The following is a 27866-nucleotide window of genomic DNA, read 5'->3' as shown; positions in this document are numbered from 1 at the left end:
GACTATCATAAATAAATTTAAAAAAATTTTTTTAAAATTTAAAATCCGGCACCCAAATTAACTCTTCAGTTATATTCTTCTCCCTGGTTCAGATGACTGAAAGGTCTATCTATATGTGCTTCATTCTGAGAAACTTGTGTTTAAATGTTTTGTTATAGAGTAAATTATATGTGTGTGTGTGTGTGTGTGTGTGTGTGTGTATAGAGATCTTTGCTTCTAGAACTCAGTTATGGTTATAAATAACTGTATTAGTGCTTTGCTATGAAGTAGACAACTACATATTCAGTAATTATGCTTTTCCTTGTTTTTAAGGGAACATAAGTTATTTCTTGTGGGACTATGTACCTAACAAACTTCAGCTTTACTTTGTTGCCTTTTAAATACGTCTCAGCAGTAAATATATAGTAATTAGTAACTGAAAGTGTATTCTACTCCAGGAAAATCAATTGAATTTTCCCCACTACCACCTCGTGCCCCCCCCTCCCTGACAACAAGATCCTTCCAGTGACATTTTGTTTGTTTTCTTGCCTACAAGTTGTTTAGTATTTTGGATTTTCTCCCCAATTGTGGTTTCCCTAATTATTTTAATCAGAGAAGCAACTTTGCAGACCATTATTAGTAACACTGACTTAAGTGTCCATTTTTTAAAAAGTGGAAAATATAACTCTCAGGCAAATGGATAGTTTTTATGCTAAACATTAACAGTTTCCTCTTAAATATACAAAGAAATTTATTTTGTTCCTTGTCATTTAGATTAAATTAGAATAGAGCAAATTTTGTGTTCAAAATCCATACTGATAGTCTCTGGTCATACTATTCCATGGGTTTCAGTATACTAATCATCTAAACTTTTGTGCTCATGTACTTAATAGATTTTCTGTGCAGCTTTTCCTTAAAAGTATTAAAAACAGTAGGAGGCAGTTGTGTTCCACTCAAGCATGTGTGATGACAGATGGAGAAAATCTTTTCATGTTGACTTTTCAACAGTCATACTCTGCAAGACTTCAAGTCTTCTTGGCTATTGGGAAATTAAAAGTTGGCGATTCAGCCTTTAATTTTGATCCATCTGCTCAAACTAATGAGACGTCTCATTTGTAAGCTTCTCTTTGTGTTACCAAATGCAAGTACAGCTTTATCATTCCTGCTAATAATTCCCCTCCTCCTGCGTAACTTCCAGAATGGGAAAATAATTGATGTCTTAACCCTATTGAGATTTTTCTCGTTATACATAAGCTTTGTTACAGTGATAAAAAAAAAAAAAGAAATTAGAAACTGTCTCAGAGATTATGGCATACTTATCAGTAAGTTAACTTGTTCTCTTTTTACATTATCCAAAAAGTTAGCATCCTTATTTAGTAGCCTACTCAAAACCTACTCACAGTTTCAAGAATAAAAGGTTTTGCAGCTTTAAAGAGGAAAAAGATTTCCTTCAGTCTTGGATAACTTAATATCAGCTTTTCCTTATTCTGATGTATGCCTTGTTTCCTTTCTCTTCATTGTTTATAACTTTTTAGTAGATATTTCTGTTTCTAATAAGAAATCACCCTTAAAAATTTACTACTAAATTTGCATTAATTTAACTTTTTACTACTTGAGGGGAATTATTTTTGCTTATCACTGCTTAGTTTCCATAAAAAATAATCGCTTACAACTGAAACAAATTTCATTATGCTAACTTTGATAATGGAACTTTCCATTGGCCTTTTTGCCTAAAGAAGTTTTCTTCTTCCAAATACAAGCATCTCTCTAATTCTCTGTACCAATGTTCCGAGATTGGAACATTAAAATAAACAAATCTAACATTAGGTAAACATTAGATAAACAAATCTAATGTCATGTTAGATTTGTTTAGTATGACTTCTTTGTGAATTGAGTACTACCTTCTTCATTCTCTCCTCCCAAATTGAGACATATTCCCAAAGAAACATAAAGGCAAGATTATTAAGGAGGAGACATTATGAGCACAAGAATTAAATATAGTCCTCCTTCATCTTTACCATTAAAAATTTATTTTACCAGTAAAAATACTATTAACAGAAGAGTTCAGTGTTTTCATTTTTTTTTAAGATTTTATTTATTTAGAGAGAGAGAGTGCATGCAAGTTGGGAGGGGGCAGAGGCAGAGATTAAAGGAAGAGAGGAATCTCAAGCAGATACCCCGCTGAACACAGAGTTTCACTCCAGCCTTGATTTCCAACCATGAGTTCATGACCTGAGCCAAAACCAATAGTCAGACACCTAACCAACTGATCCACCAGGCACTCCAGTTCAGGAGTTTTTTTAACTACAAGAAAATTTAAAAGAACATTCACGAAATCTTCACTTTTGGGCTTGGACATACATTTCAGATACCCAAGAGGAATGGGTAGGCAGGATAATATGGTATCTAAAACTCACAAAGGGGCACCTCGTTGGCTCCGCGGTTGAGCATCTGTTCAGCTCAGGGCGTGATCCCATGGTCTCGGGATTGAGTCCCTCATCAGGCTCCCTGCATGGAGCCTGCTTCTCCCTCTACCTCTGTTTCTGCCTCTCCCTCTCTCTGTGTCTCATGAATAAATAAATAAAATCTTTAAAAAAAATAAAAATTAAAAAAAATAAAGCTCAGAAAAGAGGTCTGGGTTGGGAACATAAAGATAAGAGTTATTTCTATAAAGGCCATAAATGGGATAGGATGAAACAAGAAGTGGTGCTAAATTTAAGAACAGTTGGGAACAAACCAGGTAGATAAGGAAAAACTTACAAATTAAAGAAAGAAGATGACCAAAGAGAAACAAGAAAACTTTTCTAAGAGCCAGGGGGAAAAAAGAACAAAGAGAAATTAGCATTTATACCTACTTTCACTTCTATAATCTCTCGGAAATCCCTCAATTATTTTATTCTGAAGTACGAGCTACTGTCATCAGACAATTTTAAAGAAACTTTTATTAAGGATGTATCAAGCTCTGCTTTGCCTTAATGTTTAGTTAAAACTCTTTGGCTTTGGCCTCTGGAAGGCTAACAGCAGTGTGCCTAGGTCAACATAATTTTCCATGTTCCTAAAGTAGTCTTGTATAAAATATATAGTGTTGTGATCATAGGATCAACCTGACAGCTGATAGTGCTAAGAAATTAGTGTTCCTGAGCCATAATGTCCAATTTAAAAATTTTAACTACTAAATTTATAATTATAACTGATGAATTTTCATATTATAGCACTGTCTGGTATAATAACCAGAAATTCTCTCTATGGCAGTGGTATAATATGAGTTTTCATTATAAATTATAATTATAAATTTAGTAGTTAAAATTTTAGCCATACCTACTTTAAGAACATCTGAAATGTGGTTATGTCCAAACTCAATTCATAAAATTTTCACCCTAAATGAATGGTATTCCATCCATTATTTCTTGGTTTAGTGAACAGCATAACTATAGACTTAGTTCCATAAGATGTCCTTGTCAGCTAACTCTCCCTTGTTCTCATTTCTAATCCTTCGTTAACACTTGCCCTTTTTACCTAAGTGTCTTTCAAATCTGCTCATTTTTCTCCATCCCCTCCTTCTCCTGCACTGTCGCTTCCATCATCTAATCCAAGTAACCATCATGTTTTCTATGGACTATTCTAGCCACCTCTTGATTACTCTACCCGTATTCATTCTGGCCCTCCTCTGGCTGCTCTGGACACTGCAACCGGCTAGCATGATCTTTTCAAAATACAGCTCCAAGATGACACTTGAATGCTTCAAGCTGCTTTAAAAGAGTTTGGGGGTCCCTATATTTTCTGGCCTTTACCTTCTTCTAGCTCTTTCCCTCATTTCCTACTTCCCGTCTTCCTAGCCTTCTTTCAGATACTGATCATAGAGATGCTTTTCTGTTTACCTCTGAACTTTTGCATAATTTTTCCCTCTGTTTCACACATCTTTCCTTATTCTCTGCCTAGTTATCCTATGTTAAATTCTTCAGATTTTATCTTTGTTAAAGAAACCTTTGTATTCCTCCCTTACTCTTTCGCCTCTCTATTGTGAACTATATAATAGCATAGCCTACATCTTCAAATGTCTGACTATAGTCTTACATTTTTTCTGACTGGTTTTGGTTGCTGCTACTTTTTATTATAAGGTACTAGTCTCATAAAGAAAAAGAAAATAGCTAACTATGGTCTAGCTCATCCCTGTATTGTCATGGCCTCACCAGTACCTGGAGCACATTTGGTGCACAGATAATGTTTGATGAATAAATGAATGGGAGATATGGTGGTCTTTACAAGTCGGAAGTAATTCTTAAAGAATTTGGGAGGCAACTAACTTCAGGAAAGATCGAGAAAATAATCATTTAGTTCTACAGTAAGCTGAATGTCCAATCAGAGAGTAGAACAACCTGGAGATGTTGAATGACATCAAAGGATGCTTTGATTACCTTAAGGAAATCCCTCCTCCCCAGGGTTAGCTGTAAAGAATGGTGAAAGAATGTTGGTATTCTCCTTTACAGTGTTTCATTATATAAACTTATTCTTAATATTACTTCATCTAGTTATAGTCTTTTCTGTTAGATGTATTAAATGATCTCCTTTTCTCCTAATTTGAGATTCCATGTGACTTAGCTATTTTTCATGATAGAGACATCATTTGTACCACCGTTATTTGAAGTTAATGTATTTCTTCCGTTCTTTTATTTCTATTCATTAAGTCCTAGAGAAATAACTTTTGAACTCTTTTAAAATTTTAAATTTCTAAGAGAATAGAGAAAATTTTCATTTTTCTGAAATACAGCTTACCATAAGGGTACTCAATTATATTCTTGAAATTTTATATATAACAGTTCCTTTATTAACTTTGTAGTATTTTCTTCATTTGCAAGGGAATATTCTTAATGAAGAATATTAGTATTGCATTATTCCTTTATTGCTGTTAACATTTTTTCCCTAATTCTTTGAGGATTTTAATGCTACTGAAATATTACATTCTTGTAACAAGTGAATTAACATAAAGGTACAAAAAGAAAAGTCTAATGAATAATGAATTACTTGTCCCTCTCCTCACTTTACCTCCAGTACCTCCTATCCCTGAAATGTATTCAGTTTTCTGGTACGTTCAGACTAATACAAGTTCATGCACATATCTTGAGGAATTTGCACTTTTTTACATTGGCAATTAATGATTTCTGGAATTTACAGCAAAAATTGACAGAGCACAGTGAAACAATTTCATAATGATGTTTAGATACTTTGAGGGTATAAACTAAATTTAGATCTATCCTTACACAAACCATCAATACTTAACCAGAGGATCAAAAGAAAAAATAATGCTCTCTGTAATCCTGGAAAAAATTAGAAGCAAAATAAATAATTTTATTTTCCTGCAACTCATTTTATTTCTATTAGATACATTGTTGAACACTGGGGAACATATGTACCAACTCAAAACTGCAAGGTGAAGTTTATGTTCCATCCATTTCATCCATTATATAGTTGTAGATAATCTCTATTTTTTAAGTGCTTGATCATTATAACTTCCTTATAGAAAATAGTAACTTTTCTATCAATTTTCTCATTCCTGGTGCCCTTCTTCATGTGTAAAGTAGCAAAACGTGAAGGTAGTACAAATTGTTTTTGCCCTCTTACTGGTTACTATTTTTTTAACCATATTGTTGTATAATTTTCCTCTCAATTTGTTTTCCTCCTCTAGAATATCTTGCATGAAAATAGCAATAACTACTATTGTGTATATGCTTTATGCATGTACCCATTGTATAAATGTTTATTTTCTGACATAACTGCATGTTTTACATAAAAGGTAATATATAATTTATAAATTTTGTTACCTAAAGATTTCATATAGATCTATAACTGTTTTAAATAAAATATTCCAGATTTAGGAAATGAATTTGTTAGATTATTTGGTAATTTATTGATGTGACTTTTTTAAATTACAGTTAAGTACATAATTATTGGTTAAATAAGATAAAATAAGCATTTAGTTTGTTTTATAGTATGCAAGTCTGTCAAACACTTTGTATATTCAGTATTTTTATTCTGTTAAAACCAGAACCTATTTACATACATGTGCATTCTAGACTAGTATTTGAATTATTTATATTGTTATTTAAGTAACAGTTAACAATGTAGAGTTGGGATACTAAAAAAATGTTTGACTACTTGTAATCATTTTTCTGTTTTTTTATAATAACACCATAGAAAATTCTCTAGCTAGCCAGCCAGAATATTTCACAATAAATTGTCAGAAGTTAATTTGACAGCTATTTATTTTATTTTAGAAAATGATATATTAAATCTCTTTATTAACTAGTTTCCAGCTGATATTTGGATTTGTAAGCATTTGGTAGATATGTTTAATAAGTTTAGTTACCACTATAAGCATTTGTTGACTACACTTTTATAACCCTCTTTTGATAAAATTAAACGAACAGTATTTTTATTAAAGCTAAGTTTAAAATTTTGTGCCCCAGGAAAATCTGTTTAAACTATTCATGTATTTGTTCAAAGCATATACAAGGGTGGGGAATATTCAAACTCAATTAACCATTGCAGCTTTTTACTGTCTTGTCTATAGCTGGGGTTTTTATCATGTTGTTGTTGTTGTTGTTGTTGTTGTCTTTTTTTTTTTTTTTGTAGCATATTTGAGAAGGGGTGAGAAGAAAGAAATTATGTGTCTACAGATAATATTATAAATCAGGATTCTGTTTTTAAGGGGATAACAGTCTTGAATCTTATTGTTTTTTCTGTTTTTATAAATGAGTAGATAGGAAATAGAGCTCTAAGAATATTCTGGCAAATAAAATGGGCATTTCCAGACTACAACATTCAAATTATTGGCTGCTCTTGAAATATGATTAGAGACCTGTTAAGTCTTAAGGAGGGTCTGAGCTAACTTCATTATATATTTTACACACACACAAGCTCACAAAAAGAAACAGGAGACACTTCGAACAGACCTTATATTAATTCACAGAGCATCATGTTAGTCCCTCCTCCCTAGATTCCCACAGGGCAATATGGGTAAGAGCTGGTACTTCTATGTATATGGGTTACACCATGGGAGATGAGCTACAAAATTATGAAATTTGAGTTATATGTATAGTTGTTGCTGGCGCATCTATCTGTCCTCCCCTCTGGTGAGGGGTGGGGGGACATAGGGACAGGATAGAGAGAAAGAAAGAAAGAGAGGAAGGAAGAAGAGGGAGAGGAATAAGAAGGGAGAAAGGGAGGAAGGGTAGAGAGATGAGGAGGGAAGAGAGAAAGTAGACCAAGTGATCCAAGGACCTTATCTTTTACTTTAGAATATAAACAGATACCCTCTTGAAGAAGGAAAGGAAGACTTCTACCCTGGAACATAAGTAGTTGTCTCCTTGAGAGATTAGAAAGGAACCTCTACACTCCCTCTAAAATGGGATAAAATGGCTTTGGGGGAGTGGAGACATTCTCTGCCATTAGAGCACTTCACTATCCATTTCTCAAATGACCCTGACCATTTTCTTATACCAAGAGTTTCAAGGAGGATTCTTTTCCAGCAAGACCTAGGTTTCTGGAAATGATATGTATTATATTAAACCAGCCTCGAAAGATAGTAATCTGGTGTCTACTACTGCTGTCTACTTGGGGGAGGGGAGGTAGAAAAAAAAAATCTAGAAAAAGAATAAAAACTTTGTGAATTTACCCGCATTGCATATTCTCTCCAATAGTCTTTTTATCTTGTTGTCCATGAACAAAGATCTCAATTTTCTGACTGTGGCATCTGATTTATTTTGCCTAATAGCTATATTTTTGAAATCATATGGAGGAAAGGCCAAATCAACTTAAATGGCTTACTGGATGGTCAAATGGCAATGTGCCTTTTTTTAAGTGTAGTGTAACTATCTCAACTGTAAGATTATAGATAGATCTTTTTTTTCTTTTTTTTCTTCTCGTTCTCTATTTTTTTTTTTCTTAATGAACAGAGTTCACTGAAGAGTACAGAACAGATTTGTGGAGAACTGAGGTGTTTTTCAAATATTAAATAGCCTAAGAAAATAAAGACAGTTAAGAGCCAATCTGAGACAAATTATAATTTGTGATTTTTTTTCCTTTATCGCAGTAGTTTTAATAATCTAGCCAAGAAATTTGATTGAGAATATATTGGTTTAGTATGATTTTTTTGACTGCCAAAATACATTTTTGAAAGTATATTCTTTTAGGAAGAATCTCCTCAAGTATGTTATTTGAGAATATTAAGTGCACAGCTGGGTGTTTAAGAATTATAAATAGTGATTATTATCTAAGAAAAGAAATGAAAAATACTGTTAGAAGGCTTAAAAATACATTTGATGTTGTTATTTTACTGAAATTGGATTCAGTCCGGAACATCTTACAACATTGAATAATAAAAGGTCTTGAAGTCCAGTGGCATCTGTAGAAATGAAATTGTTAGCTTACTAATGAATTTTATTTGCATAGTAATAGACTAGCTAGTCTTGCTTAATTTGCTCTACAGAATAAATGTTGCTATTTTGGGGCTGTCAATAACAAATGTCAATGCAATTTGGATTGTCACAGAGGTCAGTAAAATATTTTTCTGTGTGTGATACTATAACGTACTGAAGATTCTTTATTCTGTCTTAGCAGCCTTTATTGAATTGACCTGGGTTTAGCAATTAATTAAGCTGATCCACATTTGTACTGTGGAGACTAATTAGCAGTGTAGTTTGGGTCACATCATTCAGATTTTAGTCATATTTGAGAACATCTTTGATACAACCTGAAATCAGAGTGCTTGAAATTTTAGAACTTCATCATTAATCATTACAAGTAGGTTCGCTTCAATATATGTTCCTTAATTTTTTTTCACTTATATGTCTTTATGAATTTTTAAAAATTAATGACACTTATAATCTTTTCATGCTTACAATTAGCCTGAAATTTTAAAATGGAAATAAGATTCTAGACTTAAAAACTTTACTGAGAATGATTAAGGATTTGGGTCCTCCTTCTGTATTATATTGGCCTCTTAAGGTATAAGCTCAGTGGGTAAAGTGCCCAGAACAGAAACTGCTACACTTTCTTTTAGCACATGACCTATATTTGAGTCATCAATCTAGGTATTGAACAGAATGATTTTTAAAGCTAAACTAAGATATTACTGCCAATTGTCATCAAATATTTATTGAATATTTGTGTGTGCCAGAGACTATACTGAAGACAAAACAGAAAGAGACACTGCATTAGTGTTGCTTATAATCTGATGAGGGAAACAAAGGTTAATCAAATGACTATGCATAAAATGTAAATGTACAGATTTCATAATTAACTTTTATCCACTCATTTTAGCATCTTTAATGAGTTTCTAACTCTGTCATTCCTTCAATTCCACTGCATGTAAGGAAGAGCTGTTCCTCTCTCCTATTTATTAATTTGCTTTTCTATTGACTTGGATTCTTACTTTATTCAATGGGTCATAATCCATTATTGTATCACTTCCTTTGATAACCTTGTTAGCCAAATTTGGCAGTTGAGAGCCCCTTCAAGCTGGCTTCTTTGCCCTTTTGACATACCTTTGTCCCAGAATCTGAATTCACCATTTCTGCCAACCTGGTTTCTTTTTAGTAGAGAATAGTATTAAGAAACCGGCAAAAGTATTTTGTTTTTAAAATGATTATTTTCACTGCTTTCCTAAAATACCATCCAGAAGAATGAGAGAGATGATGGGATTTTAGAAGTTTTCAACTTTCGGGACACCTGGGTGGCTTAGAGGTTGAGCGTCCGCCTTCCGCTCAGGGCGTGATCTCAGGATCCGGGATCGAGTCGTACATTGGGCTCGCTGCGAGGAGCCTGCTTCTCCCTCTGCCTATGTCTCTGCCTCGCTCTCTCTGTGTGTCTCTCATGAATGAATAAATAAATCTTAAAAAAATAACAAAAAATTAAGATTTTCACAAACTTTTAACAAAAGGAAGTAGAGTGTTGAACAGTTCCTTTCAACTAGATGAGTTCTTTATAAAGCACCTCCTCCACAGTGCTCTGAAGCGCCACAGGAATTGCTCTCATGATGTTGGGAGTGGGAAAGGTATGCTGTTTTGGAGGAAGGAAGAAATGAGATTTTGATCTCTCCGGTCCATTTAGAGAGAGAGAGAGAGAGAGAGAGAGAGAGAGAGCTGCTATAATAGAGTTTTTTTTTTAAATATTTTTTTAAATTTTTATTTATTTGTGATAGTCACAGAGAGAGAGAGAGAGAATGAGGCAGAGACACAGGCAGAGGGAGAAGCAGGCTCCATGCACCGGGAGCCCGACGTGGGATTCGATCCCGGGTCTCCAGGATCGCGCCCTGGGCCAAAGGCAGGCGCCAAACCGCTGCGCCACCCAGGGATCCCTATAATAGAGTTTTTTGGAAGAAAGAATTCCACAGCCAAAAAGCTTTTAAACCACTGTCCTACAGCATTAGTTTTTCATAATTTGCATAAGGATTAGTAGTTTCTATTCTCATGATACCAGCTAGGCTGATCTTTCATGTATGGAATATCAATTTTGTTGTTCTTGTAGAGGTGGGATTTGGTCTTCTACTTGGTCATGTATCCATTTAACCTAGCAAACCAGTGGTTTTCCCTTATGAGCTTTGAATGCCAGCTTGGATTCTAATCGGATACACTGGCTGAACGAGGTAGTCTTTAAGTTTTCTGATGTAATATCTTTTATTCATCAGGCAGCTATGACCCCTCCATCACTAAAAGCAGGTACAGTGTCACATTTTTGTATAGATAAGACAGGCCTGTAACTGAAAATGCTGCACCAGCTCTAGAAACTATTGTTAAGCCAGTAAATAGAGGGTACACCTTTTCAGAGCACCTTCTCTCCGGTGCTGTGGGTCATCCTCACTAATTGTGAACTCTGTACACAGAGAGTTGCACAGTTCTTGCTGTCTTTACTCCATTGACCAAAATTTAACACCCCTCAGCTTGTTGATTTGTGTAAATGTTTTTTACATAAAAATCCAAAAAAAAATAAACTTTAAAATTTAAATGCTTTTTTTTACATAAAAGCAGTTCTAGGTGTGTCACAAATTTGTTAATATCATATATGATATAAAAATATACTTCATAGTCATCTTTAAGTTCATACCATGATATAAATATTCTATCATTATAATTTGAATCATTTCCAAAAATCCTGTGGAAAGGTATTACTTACTTGAAAGTTAAGACGGATAGTACTTTTTTCCCTTAATTATAGGTGTGCTTATTAAACCATATTTTTATCATCTTCTTATCAATTCCCAAATAATTTTATTTCAGATGGAAAGTATTTTAAAGACAACATTTGGTAGATTGTCATTATGTTTGCTTCATCATTGAATTTATGAAAAGTATCTTGAAGTTCACTAGTTCACCTTCTTATTACAGATGACAAAACTAAGCCTCATAATATGCCCAAAGCCAGGCATCTAATAAAGCTTTGCAATTGAAACTAGAACCTTGGCCTTTTTACTTCCCCTTCATTGTCTTTACCCCCACAAAATTGACATTTTAATTTAATCTGTTATTGCCCTGCAAAGAGAAAAGAATGTAGAGAACATGCTTGTAAATTCCCCCTGAAAAATCTGGCCTGAGGAAATCATCAATAGTATGTGTGAAAAATCTAGAGCAACCTAATAATTTTTAGTGATGAAATTTTTCAAAAAATTCTTTTCAGAAAGCATATGATCTTTCAATTTTAAAAAATTCTTTTTTTCACATTTTTAAGAAATGGGTGTCAATCTGTGTGTTTTAAATTCTTCGGGTTTCTCCATAATTACAGTCCAAATTGATATATCTTTGAAAACATAATGTAAAGTCATATTAAACTATATAATCAATATGAGAACACTTTAGTTATAAAGCCTTTACACATTTTAAACAAATCATTTCTTCAACAAATTCTCTTCTGTGCATTCTCTTTATGTTAATAAAGAATAAAAATGCAACTATGTCAAGCCATAATAACTATCATTTATGGAAAACAGCATGAGAACTGGTGATATTTAGCTGAGGAAAGTACAGTCATACTGGAAATATGATAGAATTTTTCAAATCTTTGAAGAATTCTTATGTATGAAAACAAATGCATTTGTTTTCTATTGCCTTAGAAAACACTACTGATCTTGGTCCCAGTGAGTAGGATGTATAGAGATCAGATTTGGGATGCATGTAAGGAAGATCTTTTTTTTTTTTTTTTTTTTTTTTTTCTATTGAATGAACCACCTTTTGTGTGCTGGGCTCTTTTCTGGTACTTTCTAATTATTGTTTGTTGTATCTACATCAGCCTTGTAAGGCAGGTATTATCTCCATTTTAATGGTAAAAAAAAAACAAAGCACAGGTTAATTTGCCCAAGCTTATCTACTATACAGATGCTGAATTATGATTCAAACTTAGATCTAAAACTGTTGGTATTCAAAATAAGACTAAAACATGTTATATAGGTTAGTTTGTCATAAGGTAAGAGTTTTGTCTACATAAGAATTTTTTCCTAAACAAAAAAAAAATTAGTTTCAGTATATCTTAAATTTAATTATGAGCAAGTAAAATTAGTATTCTTGATATGTGTATTTACTTTTTTATAAAAAACTAGAAGAAAAATTCTAATATTTTCTAGGCTTAAGATAATTTTAATGTATAAAATTTACTTCAGTAGCATATACAATGTGGTTAAGTTACTTAAGTTTATAACTATAATGAATGTTTTAAAAATGAATTCAGGGTGTGCTGATGCTTAGTTAAGTGTCCAACTCTTGATCTCAGCTCAAGTCTTAATCTCAGGGTCGTGAGTTCAGGCCCCTCACTAGACTTCACACTGGGTGTGGAGTCTACTTAAAAAAAAATGAATTCAAATTTCAGATTACTGAATGCATAAATGTCTATGGTGTACAAACAAGATCCGAATTAATATAGAAAATTATCAGAGCTTCTTTTGGATAACATAAATTATATTATCTCTAAAAGATATACACATGTTTAATGTTTTCTTAAGAAAACATTGTTTTTAATTAAAGAAAAAGTTTATAGTAAAAAGAAAATACATTCAAAATATTTATCATTTTGAAATTTTAAAAACTACTTTTTTTCTCTGTAAGTTTGTAGTCTTAATATTTTAGAGACTATACTGGATAGACTGTCTTATGTTTCTAAGAATATTGTACCATGTCCCGAAGTATGGTGAGTTGATTGTAAGATTATATTCCTTACAGTGGATTTAGCTAGAAAAATGATATGTATTTTTGCTGTCATGGTGTAGTGTGTACACTAAGTCCTCCAATTTTTTTTCATTATTATTATTATACATTTGATAACAAGTATCTTTTAGGGTTTTAAAAATGTAAAGTATCATGGATTTCTTTTAACTAAATATAGCAGTTAAAAAAAAAAAAAACTAAATATAGCAGTTAAAGTTCCCTACAACTCAAACTTAGAAACTGAGAAATATTAAAACTTATCCCCTTAAAGAAATTGGCAAAGAATATATTTCTCTTTCAGGGTAATACCCTAAATAATTCAGTAATGATAACCTGAATCTATTTATCACTTAAAAGCTTAGGTTTCTTGAGAAGAACTGCAGATTCTCAGCATGAGAGTCCAGAGGTGGCTGTGAATTGCCGAGTGTAGATCTAATTACACAGCTTGGAGCTGCGGAACCAGTTCTCTCTACTCCAGATTACTTTTCTTGGTTTATTTGCATAATTTAATGCATGAAGACTAGTCAGTGAATTATACAGTTTTATGATTTAGGTAGGACAAGTGAATTAACCCTATCTGAGGTGGTTTATATTTTCATGTATATCTGATAAACATTTAACCACATCATTTTAAAATGAAAAACATGTGTTAGTAATTTAGTTGGTTGCCAGGAATATCTGATAATAAATGCTAGTTATTATACCCATGATTAATAAAATAGACGATTTTAAATTTTATTAATTTAGCCCTATTTTTAGAGCTGCACTATTTTAGTAATAATAGTTTTGTGGATGTAATCCAGGTAGAGTAGTGTCAAATTTTCTACCAATATGAAGCAAAAGAGTACTTTCTTTATTCGTGTCCATCAATAGGACATTGTTTTGGTTCATGAATTTGATTAATTCATTGTAAATGTAGGTAGCTTTGATTGAGGAACTATCTTTGACTTCAAAGTCCAGAATTTTTTTTTAAGATGCTCTCAGGATAGCTCATTTTATAAGTTGCTTCTTTTTTAAATCACAAATTTTGAACTTTGAAGTGGTATTAAAATACATATATATGTAGCTTTACAACAGTATGAGAAGAGTAATCAATAACAATTTTAGCTTATTAAATATCAATAAAATGTTTGCTAATACATTTTTTAAAATAATCCAGGAAAGTTAATTATATAGTTGGGTAATTAGAAGTTAATACCCTAAATTCTAATAAATGTATCAGTGAAAGTATTCTCAGCCTACATCCTATTATAATTTATTATAATTAATATATATAATTAATATAATATAATATAATATAATATAATATAATATAATATATATGATTAATTAAACTTTTAAATTCAAATTTCTGCTCATAAGTATTGAAAAAATGTTTTCTCTGAAAAGTGATAATTTTTAACATTGGAATTTCAGCTATCATTTATCAAGTACCTACTGATTGAATAGTAGTTTGGGGAATGGGACAGGCGATGACAAGGAAACCTCAAAATAAGTAAGATGTAAACTTGCCCTTAGGCAACACCCAAAGAAGAAATATAACTTGATGAAAAGAATGTAGGCTTTCAAGCGAGGCTAATTCCCTATTCTGCTCTTGAATGAGTAGCAAGTTATTAAGACTCTGAGCTTCAGTTTTCTCATCTGTAAAACACTAAAAGTATTACCACCTAATTGTGTTGTTAATAGTAAAATAGAGAACCATGCATTGCACCTAGTACTGCGCCTAGCACATAATAAGCATTTAATAAATCATGCCTTTTATTGTTAGTCCTAGTGGTTATTAACATCAGGGTAAAAACCTATGTATCTGTTGAGACAAGGTACAAGTATGAACAGAGTGCTGTGGGAATGATTAATTTCCCTGGAGAGATTGGAGGTGAATCATTAGAACCAGGTTTAAAGGTTTGTAGAATTTCCACAGGTGAATTTGGCAGTAAAGTAAAATATGAGCAGAGGCCTGGAAACATACAAATGCATGGAAGTTTTGAACAATAGGAAGAAGAATTTAGAGAGATGACAGCCAAAGGCCAGTAATGAAGAAACTTGAAATGTCATGACCTTTAAATCAGGTAATTTGGGGGATCCCTGGGTGGCTCAGCGGTTTCGCGCCTGCCTTTGGCTCAGGGCGCGATCCTGGAGTCCCGGGATTGAGTCCCGCTTCGGGCTCCCAGCATGGAGCCTGTTTCTCCCTCTGCCTGTGTCTCTGCCTCTGTCTCTCTCTCTCTCTCATAAATAAATAAAAATAAATCTTAAAAAAAAATCAAGTAATTTGCTAACTTTAAGAGAAGATCCCAATTAATTTTTCCATTATGCTTTTCTTTTTCCTTTTGTTGTTGTTTGTTACTGTTTCCTCCCATAGTTCATGTAACAAGTAGCAGCTTCTGTGTTCTCAGTCTCTAACCTTTCCCCATAGTAACTAAATAGAAGCTCCAGAAGCACAGAGACGGTGCTGGGTTTGCCCACTGTTATGTCCCAGGGCCTGTCTTGTAATTGTTGGATGATGGCAGACTTGCAGAGGACCTATGTCAAGCATGAAAGAGGCAAAAGTAAAATGTAGTCAGTGATAAATGCTTAAGAGAAGGAGCACCTGAATTTTTTAGATGCTCAAAAGAATAAAATATTTCTTATATCTGGAAGCGTAAGGGAAATTTTTATTATTTTAATTTGACCAGTTACTAATAATTAGTAATTATTACTAATTACTAATCTATCTCCCCCATGTAGGTAAAGGGGCTTCTTTTCTTTTTCTTAATGAAGTTTTATGAACTTGTACTAACTTTTCAAGCAGTTCAGTGGCTGCAGAGCTATATTTAAAAATATTTAAATCAAAGTTCCTTTTTTAAGATCTGTCTCCAACAGTCCTACTAACTCTGAGAGATACCTAAGTACTCTCTTGCTCATCTGGACTCTTCATCAAAAATAGAGCATCCCCTTTTTTAAATTAACCCACCCCTTAAATTTTTTTTTCTGTTGATTGTCCTATCATTTTATAATGATAAAATCCTCTCTGGTTTTTCCTGTTTTGTCTGCTGTTTTCTTTTATACTTTTTTGTGTCATTTTTTTTTTCACAGTGACAGCCTTCTTGCTAACTTTTCAGCTTAAAATCTATCTCCAACATAAAAATAATTTCTCAAATATCCCTTTTAGTCTTTTAGTCATTTGTTAGTCATTTTTTTCTGAGTCTTAAATGAATTTTTTCATCTTAATACATATTTTATAATGAAGTGGTTTTTTGCTTTTCGAGATATTATTGCTACTCTGTCTACATTTCCATTTCTGTCAGAAATGTGTATTTACCACCCTATGGATTTTCTCTCTTCTCTGTACCTCTGATCTCTGTATACTTTCCCTTGAAATGCTATTTATTTTCTTCTATGAGAACATCTCCCTTTTCTTCTTTTTTTTTTTTCCCCCTTTTCTTCTTAAAGTGTTTCCAGGTACTCTGAAACGAGATAAATTTGTACTTAGATCAAAAGTACTACTAACGCCCTTATAAGTACATTGTTAAATGTTTCCTTTAAGTTTTTATTTTGACACCATAAAAACCTTAGCAATAAAATAATCATATCAAATATGCTAGTATAGCAGTATATTATAAATAAACTCATGATCTCATTGTCATCATTGATCACTTCTTCTATTCAGTATAATTTATATATATATATATATATTTTAAAGATTTTATTTATTTATTTATCAGAGAGAGAGAGAGAGAGAGAGACAGGCAGAGACACAGGCAGAGGGAGAAGCAGGCTCCCTGGGGGGAGCCTGAAGTGGGACTTGATCCTGGGACTCCAGGATCACGCCCTGGGCCAAAGGCAGGCGCTAAACTGCTGAGCTACCCAGGGATCCCCTAATTTATATATTTCATTATAAAACTGTTAGGGCTTGTTTCGGTGGGTAAGACAAGCAAACATGATATACACAGGAAACGTCTTTTTATCCTCCCTCACTTCCATTTTTATTTTGTGAGGTATCTAATTTGGTCCATCTATATCTCTAATTTTAAACATGCACATCAGAATAATTCTATGGAAATTGTTCTTCAACTAGATTTTTTTTCACGTAGTGCTGTATTATGGATGTCTTTTCAAATATCTATCTGGGAGAGCAAAATCCTGTGCTGTTTGTGTCTACTATTGGATTACCAGAGACACACAGTGTTTGTGAAGTTCAGTCACCTTTTCAAATGTTTATGGCTATTTTTACTTGTGTATGAATTTCTCAGAAGCCACAGAGAAAAATGATGAATTTAAAGAAAAACTGTTTCCATACTAAACAAGATACCATAAACAAAGTGAAAAGATAGTGTAGACTAGAACAAAATATTTGCAATATAGAAAAATACAAAGTGTGTTATCTTCCATATACAAAAAATGCCTACAAATTGATAAGAAAAGAAAAAAATATCCAATAATAAAACAATGTTCAGAATAAGGAAATAGTTAAATGAATAGTCAGCTATATTTGATCCAACAATTTCACTTCTATGAAATTATCCAAAAACTATATTCTCAAACCTGTGAAGTGGCTTGTGAACACTCATTTATTGCATCATTGTTTTTTTTTTAAAGATTTTATTTATTTATTCATGATAATCACAGAGAGAGAGAGAGAGAGAGAGAGAGGCAGAGACACAGGCAGAGGGAGAAGCAGGCCCCATGCACCGGGAGCCTGACGTGGGATTCGATCCCAGGGTCTCCAGGATCGCGCCCTGGGCCAAAGGCAGGCGCCAAACCGCTGCGCCACCCAGGGATCCCGCATCATTGTTTTAAATAATGAAAGACTGGAAACAAATGTCTATCAAGCAAGGACTAGTAAAATAAATTATGGTATTTCTAAGTAATGGGATACTATGCTAATATAAAAAATAAACGAAGCAACTGTGTACTGAGGTGAAAAGATCTTCAGATGATTTGAGTATCTTCAGCTGGCCAACATTGGCAGGCCTAAAATGAGACTCTATAATTACTTATAGTATCGCACCACAAATGTCTCTTAGATGCGCAGCATACAAAATTAAACCTTTTAAAATTGCATTTACCTGGTAACACAGATGTGATAATATGACCACACTGTGATAAAACTATTTTCTGCCTACACGCTCTTGTGGTATATAAATATATCTGAGATACATTAGTGGTACTCCTCATTCAAACTGTAAAGAACACAGAAAATGATTTGCCTGTGTTCTCCATCCTTCCAAAGATACCAGAATGTTCTAAATGTGACAGAGGGAAGATTTTGTTTTTGTTTTTGTTTTTCACCTTTTAATGCATGGCTCTCAAATTTTAGCATAACATGCATCAGAATCACTTGGAGGGCTTGTTGAACCAAGTTGCTGAGCCTCATCTTCAGAGTCAATGACTCAGATCTAGTGTTGTGCTGTTAGTTTGTAGTTTTGACAAGTTCCCAGGGGATGCTGATGCTGATCTGGGGACCATGCAGTTTTAAAATTACTATTTGTTTAGATGATTAGGGCTTACCTCTCTTGAGAAACCTGGGTTAAGAAAGTTGGAAAGAATTGAGAGCAAGACACATAACAGGCCATTCCAGTTAGAGTGAAAACATAAACCACTAGGACATAAAACTCCTCACCCTCCGGTCCCATTCTTTAACCCATGCAAGAGCAAATACTGTATATTAAAGATACCATTCCTTGGCAGCATTTTCTATGGAACATCCATCTGCTATATTGTCTGTATTTTTTTGATATTTCTTTTTCAGTCTTCCTTCTTAGTGGAAAATTCTAGGGAAGAGTCTTTGATTCGACATTTCACAATTAATCCTTGCCCTCCTTCCCTCCTGTTTTCAAATAATCTCGGGCTTAAATATTCCTCCTTCCTTCCTTCCTTCCTTCCTTCCTTCCTTCCTTCCTTCCTTCCTTCCTTCCTTCATTACTTCTCCTTCATCTTGCACAACACATTTACAGAGCTGTTAAAAGATAAGTGGCCTTTTAAATTACTTGGTGTGGTGTTAGATACATAACACACTTACATCAATGAGAAATAGATAGTCACATAACAGTTATTTACTGATCTCACCATCTAGTCTTTGAGGCCAGATTCATTCCATTGTTTATTACCCTTACAGTAGTGTTGATACTTAGCAGTTCTGACAGAGGCTTTTAAAATTCCTGGACAAAGAGTGTTAGCATCTCCTTGGAACTTGTTAGAAATGCAAAGTTGTAGCTTGCCACAGACCTACTTAATCTGAAAGGGTGGTGGAGGAAAGGAGCAGCAATTGTGTTCTTAGGTGATTTTGAATCATTCTAAAGTTTGAAAGCTATGATTTTACTAAATGCAGTGTTTTCAATTACATTATGTACTTCAGTCTTTATAGTAATCCTGTGACTCTAATAACTACCTGTGGACTGGGGTGGGGCATAAGAATAGGAGAGATTAAATAGTTTATTCTAAATCACTGCTCTTTAATAATGCTTCAAAGTAGAATTTTTGATATTTTTCGAATAATATGTCCTTCTTTCCTCTGAATACATTGAAACAATATAAGTTACTTAAGCATTCTAGTTTTTTGAATAATTATTTTTCTGAGCATTCACTCTCATTACTTTTTGACATCTTATGTAAAGAACACTGTCTTTGGGCACATCAAATAACAGGACAAAAACTCAAATTCACATACTTTCTCTTCTAGTGTAGGACTGACTTAATTGTAAATTTTTAGACTAACTTTTTAAACTAAAAGTTTTTTTATATTTATATATACAATATTTTTATATTTTTAAATGTATTAATATATTTTAAATGTATTAATCTAAAAATACCTCTAGTAAAAATATAAAGTTTCATAAAACAATTAAAATTTACCAGTATTATTGACTTGAATCTATGATTATAATCTTACATTAATGACACATGCCCATTTAACTGCTGTTTGGTTACCAGTAGTATTTCTAAGATTAATTTGAAGTTATTTCTGCCAAATGAAACAGTGCTGTCCTGTTAGTTATAATTTTTATATATTTAAAATAATTAACCAAATTAACAAACTGTAAAATCAAGTATGTTACAGAGACCCAAAACCTTGTAATGGCTTCTTTTGGAGCCTCTAAACAGAAAATTCTTAATAAGGAGGAGAGTTTATTATACTGAACAAGAAGTGATGGATCATTTAATAAAAAGAAACTGCTACTTTAAGTTGTAACTAATATTTCTCATGGCTGCAGTGGAAAATAATTTGCAAAATGATAAGTTGACAAGTCAGACTGAAATAATTAATGAAGATTTAGGGTCATATTTTATTTTCCCTTATGTTCTTTGTATCAACAGGATTTACATAATGTGGCATTTGAATTATGGAGAATAAAATCTAGTTGCATTATAAAAACCCATCTGGGAAATGATCTTGGGGCTATACTGGTTATATGAAATACCTTCATATTCTCTGATATTTCATATATATATATATATGAATATGTATATATGTAAATAAAGATAGGTTATTAGGGAATTTTTAATGTCATCTTTGTAGTGGTCGTTTTATTTATGTTTCCTTTTAAATTTACTTAGGAGAAGAAAAGTAAATTGGTGGTAATTATTAACTAATTTCACACAGTAGTACAGTAGTCATCTCAAAAGCTGTTAATAATTCAATTTTTAGACCCCACTCCTAGACATTCTTACCCAGTTGGTTTTAAGAGAAAACATAAGAGAAAAAAAATCTGCCTTAACTTTTTAAGAAGGACCTAGAAGTCTATTTTTTTGAGTACTAGCAGTAATTCCAATGAAGAGGTCCCTGGGCCTCAGTGTAAGAAACTTTGAAAGAGAATGTACTTCTTCAAGCTAACACACTAAAATTACCAAGAATAAATTCTTTACATACTATTGTGGGCTTCTCCATCCAGCCTGCACCCTGCTTCCATAGCCAGATAGCTGATTACTAGTGATTCTTCCTTGCCAACAGGAGTGTACCCATTTGGAGCCTTAGAACCTATTTCTCATTGTATCCCTAGTGCTTAGTACATTGTTTGGTACTTAGTAGGTACTGTGCAAATATAGTGTGATGGATGAATGAAAGAGACACACCAGCTCCATGTTTAGCATTTCTGAATTATCGCTGCTCCATGTGTCTAGTTTTTTTTCGCCTTCTTTAATTTGTACATGACTTTTACAGAAGGGACCATGTCTTGCCCATATTCATATTTCACCTTCCAACATTTTTTATACATACATGGCTAGTAAATTCTCAGCAAGTAAAAAATATTTTGTGCTTATTTACTACATCATACATACATTATCATCTCCATGAAGGCAGAATTTTGCCTCTCTCTTTTGCAATTTTCTCGGGGCTTGATAGTGATTCTCAGAATTCTCAGAAACATTTGAATGAATGCATAAATTAATTTTAAAAATAAATAATTTCATTTTAATTGAGGTTTTCATAAAATTTAATATTAGAGGTTAGTGAGGTTTTGTGTGTAATAAAAGTTAATTTTATATAAGAGAAAAAAATCTGCCTTAACTTTTTAAGAAGAAACTCACTATTGAAATACCCTTTACTTTTTTACAAGAGATGGGATCATAGAATCTGAGAGATTCTGAACTGATGAAGCTTTAGCAGGGCATTAGAATTAAGAGAATTTTCTAGCTAACTTAATATTAAACAGCTTCTGTCAATAATGTTGACAATATTACAGTGAACTTAAATGGTATTCTCTTGACATCCTGTGAATAAAGATGTTTCTCCAGAAAGCTAGAGAGCCTATCGAAGTCAGATTTGGGTTTGTTGTTGTTGTTGTTGCTGTTGTTGTTGTTGTTTTAGTTGAAAAGAAAAAACAGAAGAATTTTCCAAGTATTCATGAAGCTTACTGAAATAAATTTTATTCGGATACTCTTTAGAGATACTCATGACTATATTTCTTTTCAAAACACATTAGTATCAGCAAATCAGTTAGAGCTTCTAACCATGTATGAAAGCTTATGCTTTATATCCTTGATGGCTATGATTAACTAATGTTAAATCTCTCTAGATGACTTGTAGTGCTTATTTTATTGTCTCTAAATGCAAGTTTTTCATTGAAGAATTTTGTTTTTTTCCAGATTATCTACCCTCCTTCACTTTGAATACTTTCTAAAAGAATATTAGTAATTTAAGCATTCCAATGTCTTGAATGTTTATTCTCTGTGATTTTACTGTCCTCTGAAATATAATTGGCATCCCATATGTGGAACGGTTTCTTTGGCAAGTTTATAGGCATAAGATTACTGTGAGTAAATTATACAGTGTGTACTCTAGATCTGTGTCACTCTGTCTCCTTTCTGGCTAAATCCCAGGCCTCCCTCCCCTTTTTACTTTTGTTCATTTTCAAAATGACCTTCCCTTATACTTAGGTCAAATAGTATGAGCCTATCAATTCCCTGACTAAAACCATCAGTTACTTAATTTTCTAAATGGAAATAACTAGGGATCCCTGGGTGGCGCTGCGGTTTGGCGCCTGCCTTTGGCCCAGGGCGCGATCCCGGAGACCCGGGATCGAATCCCACGTCGGGCTTCCGGTGCATGGAGCCTGCTTCTCCCTCTGCCTGTGTCTCTGCCTCTCTCTCTCTCTGTGTGTGACTATCATAAATAAATAAAAATAAAAATAAAAGAAATAACTAAATAATTATGTTTCTGGGAAAACATAACAGAAAAATATAGAGAGATATTGAGGGAAGGGCAAAACTTAGGACCTCCATGTTGCTGAGACCGAAGAGAAATACATGGTAACTCCATAGAGTCTTAGAGATCTCAGTTTGGTTGGAAGCTGGGCTAGAACTTGTCTTTAAGTCACACAAAGCACCCATACTGCTGATTGTCCTTAGGTTGTATGTTTAAGATTTTGATTAAAATGTAAAAATTACCTAGAGATACTTGCTTCATATCATATAAAATTGGAAAAGATCAATTTTCCATATAAAAGAATAAATTACTTTATTATAGTAATGGCACTTTGGGAAGACTAGGGTGAGCTAAATGTGGGGGGACATAGAAGCCAAAGAAGAAAAGACACAGAGGAGAGAAGGCAGGCACTGATAGCAGCAGATGCAAAGTACTCCTCATTCTCTTATTTTATTCTCTTCAGTTGTATTGACACTCTGCATGGTGACTGTCCCTGAAAAGACTTTTTTCCATTTCTCCTTGGCAAAGCATCCAGATACGTGACTTCCCCCTAATTCAGATTTCCACAGTCACTTTGTGAGTAATTCTACAGGAAGGTCAAAAAAAAAAAAAAAACAACAACAACAACAACAATAGAAAATTCCAAATGCCTCTCTAGAAGCATTTTCATCTCTGGCAGTTCCCTAAACTCTATTTTAAATGGTGGTTCTTTGACATGATTTTGTCCAAGGATGGCTGTTTTTATCATTTTCAATTTCTTTAAACATCTTGATAATACTGGAAATTTCGTTGATGGTGGAGAAAAACAGGGCTCTTGTATATTTTTATACTCTGTCCCCGTAATGTATGATTTCATTCATGAATTATGTCTTCAAAAGAGAAAAGCACAAATTAAACTCCACATTTTATACAATCCATTAATTTCAGTTTTGACTTCCACTAATTTATAGGTTAACAGTATATAAAGCCTTAGTATTGAATTTTACTTAACTTACTTTTATTTTGTATGCACTTTGTTGTAAAATAAAGAAATGTAGGGGAATTCATAAACCAGGGATTATATTTTGGAAGATTAATGGTAGTATACATATGGTAGTTTTCAAACTAGTATTAAGCTATCTTTTAACATATTTTAATATTAAATAAATTCCTTTTCTTTATTTTAGGTGATGGTGTTTGTACATGCTCGAAATGCCACTGTAAGAACAGCTATGTCTCTAATAGAAAGAGCAAAAAACAGTGGTCAGATTTCCTGCTTTTTACCTTCACAAGGATCTGAATATGGACATGCAGAAAAACAGGTTGGGAACAATGATGGCAAGATACAAGAACTTTATAAAGCATATACTGTGCCATATATTACAGATATTTTATATATGGTAGATCTCTGACCTCCAGTTTCCAAGGAGTTAATCTTACATATTTATCATGTTATAATCTATTCTTTTGGTGATCTTCTAAATGATTTCAATGCATGATGTTTTCAGTTATATCTATCTATATGGTTACCATTGTGTTTAGTCCTACTCTTAAAATAGAGCTAAAACGTAAAATACAGTTAAGTTCCCTAAAATATGTTAGCATCTAATAGGATTATTAGTCTTAAAAAAACTAATTAATATATTTTTTAATTTCTCAGTTTTAATTTCTGAGGTTAATATGGACACATGAAAGCTGCATGAGTAAAAGCTCTTTTTAAGAATGTGAAAGTTTAGGGGTACTTGGCTGGCTCAGTCAGTAGAACATGTAATCCTTGATCTCGGGGTTGGAAATTCAAACCCCACATTGGGTGTAATGATTATTTAAAAATAAGACCTTAAAAAAAAGAAAAAGAATGTGAAAGCTTAAGACACGAAGTTTGACAGCAGCTACCTGCAACTTAGCATATACTCAGGCCCTTAGTAGCCTGAGTCCTCTTAGAACTGAAGAACCCCAAGCCCCATATCAGATTTACCAAATCATAATCTACATTCTACCTCAATCCACAGGTGATTTACTGTACTTTACAGTTTGAGAAGCGCTTCTCTAGATAATTTGAGTATTGAGAGTATCCTGAGGTTTACAGAAGTTTTTGTTTAATTATGTAGGATAATGGTTTAGATCAAAAATAGGTAGACTATAGCCTGAGGCCAAATGTGGCTGCGTGTTGTTGCAATGCAGGTTTTATTAGAAAATAGCTTTGTCATCGGCTGCTTTTTTGTTTTTGCACTGGGAGGGAAGAATTCAACAGTTATTATGAGGACTATGTGGCCCACTAATAAGCCTAAAATACAAGATGGCCCTTGACAGAAAATGTTTGCCCTGATTTAAAGCTGTGAAAATAAAAAAAAAATAAAAAAAAATAAAAAAAAAATAAAAAAAATAAAGCTGTGAAAATAAATTTTCACATAAAAAAGTCAGTGGGCATAAAATGATAGTAACCTCAAAGTATTTTATATGCATAAGATTTAACTGATATGTACTGAACAGCTGTTAGCTGACAGACATTGTGCTATACACTTTCACTTTTATCATCTTGGTAAAATGTATTTGATTGTTATGACTCCACTATGAATTTCACCATTTTATATTGATATTTTAAATTCTGGATGTGATAAATCTGATACAGGGTGTTTTGAACATCAGATTCTCTTAACTTAGAACTATAAACTTTGTTCATTTTCTTCATTTTTTCTACTTTATAAAATCTCTATTACATTACACTTACTAAACAGCTTTGTACTTTTCCAGTTATTTACTAATTATGAATTTATGAGCATCTTTGAAAAGTCGGGTTGGCATTCATAACTCTTCTTTCATTTCTTTGGAAGTACAAAGCAACTCTGTTGTGTTTAAAAGCCAAGCCTTGAGAGCCACCTTGTGGATTTCTGGTTACTTCATGCCTCTCAATTCTGAGAGCTATTGCTATTCCAAATAGTGCAGATTTATTATTTACTTCCTATAATGATAATATTTAGCATTATCAAGTGTTTACTGGTGCCTGACTGCCTTCTATACATAACTCATTAAGTCCTCACAGAACCTGTGATATAGGTTTATATTGTCATTATACCTTGATATAGTATATGTGTAAGGATTTCAAATACAACATGAAATAAAGCATATAGAAATAATTTATATAGAGACATTTTCAAATAATGTTTATTTAACATTGTCACCAAACAGATTCACAGATCACTATGCTAAAAAGTAAGAGAAAAAAAAAAAAAAAGACCTGAAGAAATGGAAAGTTTTATTACAGTTAAGTAGACTTGAAAATTCCAAGTCATTTTTATTATACCTTTTTAAAAATACTTTTATTATATTTGATTTTTATCCAATCTACCTATTGTTATTGGATTTTTTTAAACAAGAATGAAATTCACAAACATTTATTAATAAGTACATGTTTTCAAGAAACATTGTCCTGCTCACTATTATATTCCCAGCCTTTCATATAATATTTGGCTGATAGTAAGTACCCCCAAATTACTTTCTTTTGCCTTTGTTCCTGTGAGACAAACATTATGAGATGGCCTCACTTTAATTTTCTCATTTGATCTACACCACTGTTCTGTTCTTAGAGATTCTTATCCCCGTTTTATAGATAAGGAAACTGGAACTGAAAGAATAATTTTCTTGGAGAAGGCCAAGTAACAAGTAGTAGAGCTATGATTTCATCAGTCTGACTCCAAAGCCTGCCCTTTTTACCACGCTCCATCCGAAATGTTCAAAACCAAATCTGATCTGCACTTTCTAAAGCATTTAGGGCTTTGATGCTTTTTGTTCTTTTTTTTGTTTTTGTTTCTAATTAAATGGAAGAACATTTCTGCAGCCTAACCATATCCTTCATTTCTGCTAAAGAGAGATTAAAAAAACCTGTCCCCTCTGTGGTGGTGGATATGATTTTATACCAAAAGATAAGGTAATCTTTCTGAATACTTTATCTTGAAGCTCCAAATTTTAGATTGTTCTTCTAGTGCTAGCTGTATTCTTATTTCTTTAAGTTCCTTTTGAACTTGAATGGTATTAACATTCTAGCAGTTCTGAGGAGCTATTATCATGATGATAGGAGATATTCTTTCCCATGTTTTTGAAAAATGGGAAATTAAGTACTCAAAACATTAAAATAAAATTAGAAGGTAAATTTGCTACGGTAGTACATAGAAATTTAGCCTCATGACTCCTGTTAATGGAAATACAGCTAAATCCCTACCATGCCATGCTAGTATTATACTCTTAAGTGTTTAATGTAACCATGTCAGTTCCTGACTTAGCAATTATGATTCTTAAAAGCATTTCTTCACAATTTTACTCAATACTCTAACTTTATTTGTATAAATAATAAGTAAAATTACATTGGGGAAGTTCTCCTTTTCTTTCTGTGTGTGTGTGTATGTGTGTGTGTGTGTGTGTGTGTGTGTGTGTGTAACAAGGCTATTTCTGTGCCTTAGCCACAGTCAAAAATGAGTCTTTTCTTCCCACTAAGTAACAATATATTTTAGGACTCCTCATATCATTCCCAAATTTTTATATAAAATTAACCATCATTTGGAAAACAAACTATATTTCCAAATTGTCCACTGAAACAAGAAAATAGGGAAAGGAAGATGAAAGAGTAGCTTAAACTAGGGATGGAGCTCGCATTCCTCTATGGGGAAGGGAGTATCTCAGCATTTCCAAATGTGGCCCAGAGCAAGAGTTCACTTTAAAGCTCTGCTTACAACTTCACCTCTAGAAGCCTTGTGGCCTTGGGACACCTGGGTGGCTCAACAGTTGAGCGTCTGCCTTCTGCTCAGGGCTTGATCCCTGGGTCTGGGATCAAGTCCCGCATCAGACTCCATTCAGGGAGCCTGCTTCTCCCTCTGCCTATGTCTCTGCCCCTCTCTGTGTCTCTCATGAATAAATAAATAAAATCTTTAAAAAAAAAAAAAAAGAAGAAGAAGAAGAAGAAGCCTTGCAGCCTTAAATACCTAAATGTTTCTGAAACTTAATTTCTGTTCTATCAAATGGAATAATGATAGGGTAAATAACACCTATTCTAGTAGTTAACTATGAGAAACAAATGGAATAATACATGAGTTATTTTGGAAAATGAA

At 33.1% G+C, this 27866-nt stretch overlaps 1 protein-coding gene across 7 annotated transcripts in view; it reads left to right on the top strand.

Annotated features, from left to right (window-relative positions):
• Positions 1-27866, top strand: part of ASCC3 (activating signal cointegrator 1 complex subunit 3) — a 336407-nt gene that overhangs the window by 159014 nt on the left and 149527 nt on the right. For all 7 annotated transcript variants that reach the window (XM_038554805.1, XM_038554806.1, XM_038554808.1 and 4 more), the window contains one exon: positions 23955-24089. In XM_038554805.1, the coding sequence (XP_038410733.1) occupies positions 23955-24089 (135 nt within the window). The remainder of the gene's footprint in view (positions 1-23954; positions 24090-27866) is intronic.

The sequence above is a fragment of the Canis lupus genome, chromosome 12, assembly GCF_011100685.1.
Source record: "Canis lupus familiaris isolate Mischka breed German Shepherd chromosome 12, alternate assembly UU_Cfam_GSD_1.0, whole genome shotgun sequence".
In the NCBI taxonomy this organism is placed as follows: domain Eukaryota; kingdom Metazoa; phylum Chordata; class Mammalia; order Carnivora; family Canidae; genus Canis; species Canis lupus.
The sequence above is the reverse complement of the archived record's forward strand: the minus strand, read 5'-3'. Positions and strand labels throughout refer to the sequence as shown.